Raw genomic sequence first — 6667 nt, forward strand, 5'->3', positions numbered from 1 at the left:
TATCTTCATTTAATTTAATATGGAGAATGTTTATGCATTTTAAGTAATTGTGTTGATAAAATGTAAACTATTAAACAAAGTAAATAAAAATATATATGCTGATTAATATGCTATGTTTTATTAATAATGTTTATAAACTATTTATTTAATGGAATACGATTAATTTTTATCTAAACTTTTAAAATGACAGTATTATATAATCTATATCTTATTTATTCGTTTGTTATCTGCATGAATGTTTATGGAAAAATCATAGACAAACAAATCACAACAAAACGATATCGTCCGTTGCGTTGATCTATTTGTTTATTATTTAATTTTGAAGTCTTCAATTAAATATAGTATTTGTTACCTTTAACTTAATAATTTATAATGGCCCGGATTTTCAAATATGTAGAACCGTACAGACTTTGTAATGAGTGAGACAGACGATACCGACGTTCTTCTGTTGATACCGCCGAATTTTTTCCTCATTTGCAGTTCGGAATCTGACAATTCCTTGCTAGAATCCTCAAGAACAGTTGTGCACAAACCGGTTTCGCGAACTGCACATGTCCTAAGCAAGTTGGTCGACCAAGTGCATTCGTTGGAGTCTAGGTTAGATACCTTAGAACTAAACACTAGTACCACGTTTTCCACTACCAGTTCTATAAAAAATAAAACTTGTAACGACAGCTACAGGAGTCTCGACCGTAAGTGTTCAACATTTCCTCGCAGACGTCGTAGAAAAGTTCTTAGACGTGATAAGTGCTCAGATTTATCTTTGACTAGCTTTGACTGTATGAGTTTACATAGAAATATTCCTAAACTGAAGTTACCAGACACCACACAAAGTCGTATATCTGAAACCATAAATGATTCACAAAGTATGGATGGCGATATAAGCAGTATAATCTCAACACCAAGTAAGACTAATGATAAATTGCTTCTCCATGAAATAGACGAGTTTTTGACAAGAGTTGAGTGTTACGAAACACCAGAAACGAGATTTAAAGGTGTTGAAAAACTAGGTCCTGAAAGTATTATACAAGCAACAAGTAGTTATATAGCACAACAGTTAGAGACAAAAAATGATGAGAACGAAATTCAATTGCCCAGTGGAAGGAAAGTCACGAGTGAAATTTTAGACAAATATATTTATTTAGTAAAAAATAATGCTCTATCTGATAAAGAAGCTAGTGGTAAAAAATCTGAAAATGTTGAGAATTCAAACTATACTGCATCACAGCAAACAAAACCAGATATACAATGTCAATCGAAATCTCCTAGTGTAAGAAAATTGAATTTTAATGAGAAAGATGCTCAGACTACATCTACACCTAAAAAGTATTCTCATAGTGCAAGCTATTTAGAAAACTTTAAACCATCATCAAATAAAATATATGACCAAGCATCAAAAGTGTTAGAGCAATATAAGTCTCAGAGTTATTCACAAAATGCTCCATCCTCTGTCACAGACACTAATGACTATTTGTCAGAGAAAGGAGACTTTAAAATGCCCCAAATGAGACCATTTGTTGACTCCAAGAACAAAATGACAGCTTTACAAATAGACTCTATAGATACAGATCTTTTAAGCCTAAGTGAACTATGGGGAGAGAAGGGAGAGCGGCTGGAGAGAGCTGACAGTTTGAAATTAGAAGAAGAGAGATTAAAAAGAGAGGTAAGGTTTGCTTGATTTTTAATTTTTTATAAAATAGCCCATTTTAACAATGTTGTGAGTGTTTACCATTAGGCTGGTCGACCTACTTATTAATCAGACCAATGGAATTTCTTCTAAAGCCAAACTCATCTTTCATATAACCATATGCTCCTAGATTTCATTTTCATAATATGTACCAAATAATTTTTATCTATATATATAAAAGAAAGTCGTGTTAGTTACACTATTTATAACTCAAGAACGGCTGAATCGATTTGTCAGAAAATTCTTGGGCAGGTAGCTTAGAACTAGGAAACGGACATAGGACAATTTTTACCCCGTTTTCTATTTTTTTATTCAGCGCGGACGGAGTCGCGGGTAAAAGCTAGTTTTTAATATAGAATATGTTTGAAGCTAAAATAGGTGTTTACGATACAAAATAATATGACCTAATTGTAAATTCCTCAGCATTGTGAAGTAATGATACAACAACTTCAACGGAAGATTCTGGAACAGCAAGAGAAATTGGCGGTTGCTATCCGAGTGGACCGCGGCAAAGACACTGCTATCAACAAGCTGCGGGATGCCTGGCTCCGGCTTACTCATAGCCTGGACCGGGCCGAGGAGAGGCACCGGGCCGCACTGGAGAAGATGGTCAAAGAAGTAGATAATTTTAAAATGGTAGCCAATGATGCTCAGAAGGTATGGTTTTGCTGCATTTATCTCATTATTAATTTAAATTGAGTGGAAACTAATGTGTAAAATTTTATCACATATTTATTCTAAAAAACTAACTTTATATTAGAACAAACCTAATTATTACAAGTCTCTTAATTTAAAATTTTTATCAAAAACAACATGTGTTTTGTCTGAAGATAGAAATTTATAATGTCTCTGGACAAAGATGTTAATGCTTTCTCTCATTCAGGCACTTTTAATTTCTATTTTAGTTAATAATTGTCTTATTAAATTTCAGAAAACCCGACACTTTGAAAGTGAACTTTACAAAGCTCTTGACTTAGCACATGACTATCAAGAAAAGTGTAAACAAATAACCCAAGAGAAGAAGGAACTGCAGGAGAGTACTGATAAAGTGATAGCAGAGAAGGAAGAAATATTAAGAAGTAAAGAGAAGGAAATAGAAGTTGTCAAAGACAATTGTGAAACAATAATGAGACTGAATAAACAATCTGCTGACTGTGTTAAGAATTTAGAAGATGCTCTAGAAAAGGTGACAATTTTTTTTAGATTCTGTGTTAAATGAAATTAAGCAGAAGGTTATCTTGTTATGTAAGTGTGGATGTACCTTAAATCTCATCATCCAAATAGGTTTTATAGCTTCATCCATATTCAAATTCACTTTATAATAACATTAGCTGTCGCCCACGACTCCGCGCGGATTTAAAAAAAGAACATAGAAAGTAGATTTTGTATTCTTCCAGACTATGAGATTGGTTGAACTGTTCTAGAGATACCTTTAAAAAACATCCATCCATCCAAACATTCACATTTATATTATTAGCAAGGAGTACTCAAAAAACTACTAGCAGATAGGCATAATTATTAATATGGATATTTAATATCTCTATTAAAATTGTAGGAAAGAAGAGAACATGAATTAACAAAGAGTAGATTAAGTGAGCTGAGTGACAAGATACAGTTAGAGCAAGACGAGGCAACCCTCGCACGACAGGAGAGAGATGTGCTGAAGGAGAAGGTGAATGAAGAGAGATCCAGGTGCAATCTACTTGAGCGACAGTTGTGTGAAGCTCAGAATTTGAATAGTGATCTTGTTAAGAGATGTGTAAGTTTGGTATTTTATCAATTCTAACTTGAAAGTGATATTTTAAATTCCTATTATTCCATAGAAAATGTCTTAGTAAAGTTTATATCATTAATTAAATGCTTTTTTATTGATTTAATTAAGATCCGATAGATTTTTTAAATGATTAGTGTATGATACTTGATGTTAAAGTAGTTTGTTTTTTTTTTTACTAAAATAGAATTAGATTTATTTTTTAATTAGTCACAAAACTTTTGTTTGTACCTGTTCATCCTCATATCTCTACAGGAGTCATTAGACGGTGAGGTGAAGTCAATGCACAAGCAGCTGGAGGTGCAGAAGAATGAGGTGCGCGGACACTACCAGAGGCAGTTGGAGGCGGCCGTGCTGGCCAAGCTGCACGACTTCCAGGCGCAGCTGCACCAAGCACAGCAGGACATGGAGGAGGAGGCACGCGCTAAAGAGAATACTATAGTTGATACATACAATGCTCAGATTTCAAGGATCGAGGAACAGTGAGTAATTTCAACGTCTATGCTATTAAGGTGTGCATTCCAGAGACCATTTGAAGTTCTGCTACCCTTCCTACCCTTTTCTTATAAGGAAAGGATGGGAAAGGGAAAAATACTAAGAAAAATATCTTCTTTCTCTACAATGGTCATTTTGCAATTTTAGGTGAAATCAGGTGACTGTTTGCCACCTTATAACAAAATGCTATGTATTTCTGTTATCAAAAATAAAAAATAAAATAATATATAGTTTATTAAATGAAAACAAAACAAATTACACTTACAAAAGATATCAATTAAAGCTAAAAAAAATAGTTCTTGGTTAATGGAAAGAGGCTCAGCTGATGCTGCCTTCAGTTTGTCACTAAAGGCAGTGCTGGTTTTCAACCTTCCCGTAGTTCCTCTAACAAGGTGCAGATAATTTAGTAAGTGCAAAGTGATTGTAAATGTGCAGACACAAGCTGGAGGTGAACATTCTAGAAGAGAAGCAGAAGGAGGAGATCAAGTTGTACCGGCTGCAGCTAGCACAAGCTGCAGAGAGGATTGGATTCCTCGAGGTATCTCTACTATCTGTATATTAAGTTTCATTCTTTATAATGTGGTGGTGTTTTAATTTTTATTTAATATGAATTTAGAATAAACTGGAGACATACCGACGTCGGCGCGGTCAGATAGCTACACAGCTGCACAGCGTGATGGAGGCTCAATGGCGGCAGGCGCTGCAGATACTCACCAATGGTCAGCCAGCCGCACAGACAACTAGCCAGCAAACTAACCAGTACACCAGTCTGCCGAACCCGCTGGCTGTGGCTAGTCATGGCTTCACTTCATTAGATGTATCGAGACCTGATAGTGGTATGTTATTCAAATAATATTTTTTCAATAATTTTTTAATGATTGTTCAAATTAGTCGTGAATATTGTCGTGTTACCAAACTACCATAACTAGAACCGTCGTTTGTGCATAAAAAGTAATTACAAAGTTTTTTTTTTATGATAGTATTGGCTCCGAGCAGTAACAGCAAACCTACACAAAAACTTGCAACGGACGGACTGAGCGATACTGAACTACAGCAGTATGTTAATATGGTGAGCTCTTGTTTATTTAAATTAAAGTATGTACTAGTATATTTAAAGCATTAGATACTTTTGTTTTCCAATAAAATTTTCCAAATTTTGGTCAATTTTCCAAAAAAAAAGACCACAAATTGGCACTTTATATGCTATAAAAACCTTGTATTAAATTATTACAGTTGCTATCAAAACCAGTGAACTTCGAGAGTAACTTAGACACTGAAGGCGAGGACATGAAGCGGCCCAGCTCGGAGCTGCATGAGCCACCTACCAGCGATCGTGCAGACAAACACGAGCGCAGAGACAAGACAAAGAAGACTTACATTACTAAACCGCCCTGGAAAGCGTAGTGAAGTGATTGTGAATTTGTTACAATACAATAGTGGACTGTTAAACAAAAAACAAAGCTTTTACAAGTGTTTTTGTTGTGTCAAGTGAAGAGTTTTGTGTTTATTCAAGATTCAAGAAGGCGGCAAGACTCATGAAAATAACAGACAGGTAAATATATGAGGAATATCTAAATGTATGTGTGGCTGTAGCGAGAGATGTGCCAGGAACATGTCACTGTGTACCACTTTAGATTCTGAGCGTGTAGTTTTTGCTAATAGTGAAATTAAATTGCATCAAAAATTAATTAATTAAGAAACGGCTTAACTTACGTGTGATCGTCCAGTGACGGCACCAACTAGTTTAGGACCCATAGGGGGTCCATCTTCAGGGCGAGTGTTAATTCCGAGGACTCATATATATTGCACTCATATATATAAGCTGTTTCTTAATTAATTAATTATGATGTCTCACAAAAGTTTAAACAATTTAATTGCATCAAAAATATTTCCAATTATCCTTAACAAATAATAATCTCTTTAATATGGCCTTATATTAAACCTTAAAGATTAAGGTGTTGATAAAATTATGTAATGAATTTAAAAGGACTGAAGTGTTTTTAAATGTTGCATTTATTGATGAAAGCCTTATTTTTAATTTGAGAAAAATAATGAAATTGATTGTAACTCGTATTATATTTGAAAAAAAATGCGTTTTATAATATTTTTTGATGAAACAAATCCGCCCTTTTATATATGTCCTATGTTTATAAATAAGCATATTTAGTTGTTTTTTTATAAGAGATATTTTCATGCAATATTTTATTGTTATTAATTATTATGTAGGAGTTTTTGTGAACAAGTTTTTCTATTTAAGGTAAATGTGGCAAGTACAATAAACACACTATTTTTTTTTTAATATTTTTCATAACAAACTAAACCATCTTGATACTTCAAAGTGATATGTTAAATTTTTTAATTGTAGTTTTTAATAGAGTGGTTTTATAATTACAAAGGCTTTTAATTAATCTTTAAACAATATTTACTTATAATGAGCAAACTCCACTTTGTATTGTTGATATAAAATTTAAAAATTATTTTGTTGTTTTTATTATTAACCAAAAAATATACTCAATCATAGATCAAAGTATGTAGAATGCACATTTTTTTCATATTATGGCAAATGAGCAAGTTGCCATCTGAATTTGCCAAAATAGCAAATCAACCGCTGCCCATGGGTAACTGCAATTGCAGATGTGTTGCCTGCCTACCTTTAAAGAACGGAGGGGACGTACAGAAAGAGGATATTTCCCCTTCTTATACGTCCCCTCCTC

The 6667-nt window shown here is 33.7% G+C and overlaps 1 protein-coding gene across 2 annotated transcripts; it reads left to right on the forward strand.

Annotated features, from left to right (window-relative positions):
• Positions 1-264: 264 nt before the first annotated feature.
• On the forward strand, positions 265-5806 carry LOC106711698 (probable DNA double-strand break repair Rad50 ATPase). Of its 2 annotated transcripts, XM_014504074.2 has the most exons (9): positions 265-1663; positions 2111-2344; positions 2619-2873; positions 3243-3446; positions 3714-3940; positions 4389-4491; positions 4570-4789; positions 4934-5022; positions 5187-5806. In XM_014504074.2, exons 1-9 carry the CDS (start codon positions 416-418, stop codon positions 5355-5357), a joined length of 2751 nt encoding a protein of 916 aa, XP_014359560.2. In that variant the 5' UTR covers positions 265-415; the 3' UTR covers positions 5358-5806. The 2 variants fall into 2 exon arrangements, with proteins under 2 accessions (XP_014359560.2, XP_014359561.2); XM_014504075.2 differs by lacking the exons at positions 4570-4789; positions 4934-5022; positions 5187-5806 and having other exon boundaries at positions 4372-4485.
• Positions 5807-6667: the final 861 nt, after the last annotated feature.

This window comes from Papilio machaon, chromosome 9 (assembly GCF_912999745.1).
Source record: "Papilio machaon chromosome 9, ilPapMach1.1, whole genome shotgun sequence".
NCBI classification, from domain to species: Eukaryota; Metazoa; Arthropoda; class Insecta; order Lepidoptera; family Papilionidae; genus Papilio; species Papilio machaon.

What these genes read in the sequence shown, in the direction of transcription:
- LOC106711698 (XM_014504074.2), top strand. Translation starts at nt 416, where the DNA reads ATGAGTGAGACAGACGATACCGACGTTCTTCTGTTGATACCGCCGAAT. An exon ending in ATTTCAAGGATCGAGGAACA is followed by an intron (nt 3,941 to 4,388) that starts GTGAGTAATTTC and finishes GTAAATGTGCAG; the next exon opens with ACACAAGCTGGAGGTGAACA. An exon ending in TGTATCGAGACCTGATAGTG is followed by an intron (nt 4,790 to 4,933) that starts GTATGTTATTCA and finishes TTTTTATGATAG; the next exon opens with TATTGGCTCCGAGCAGTAAC.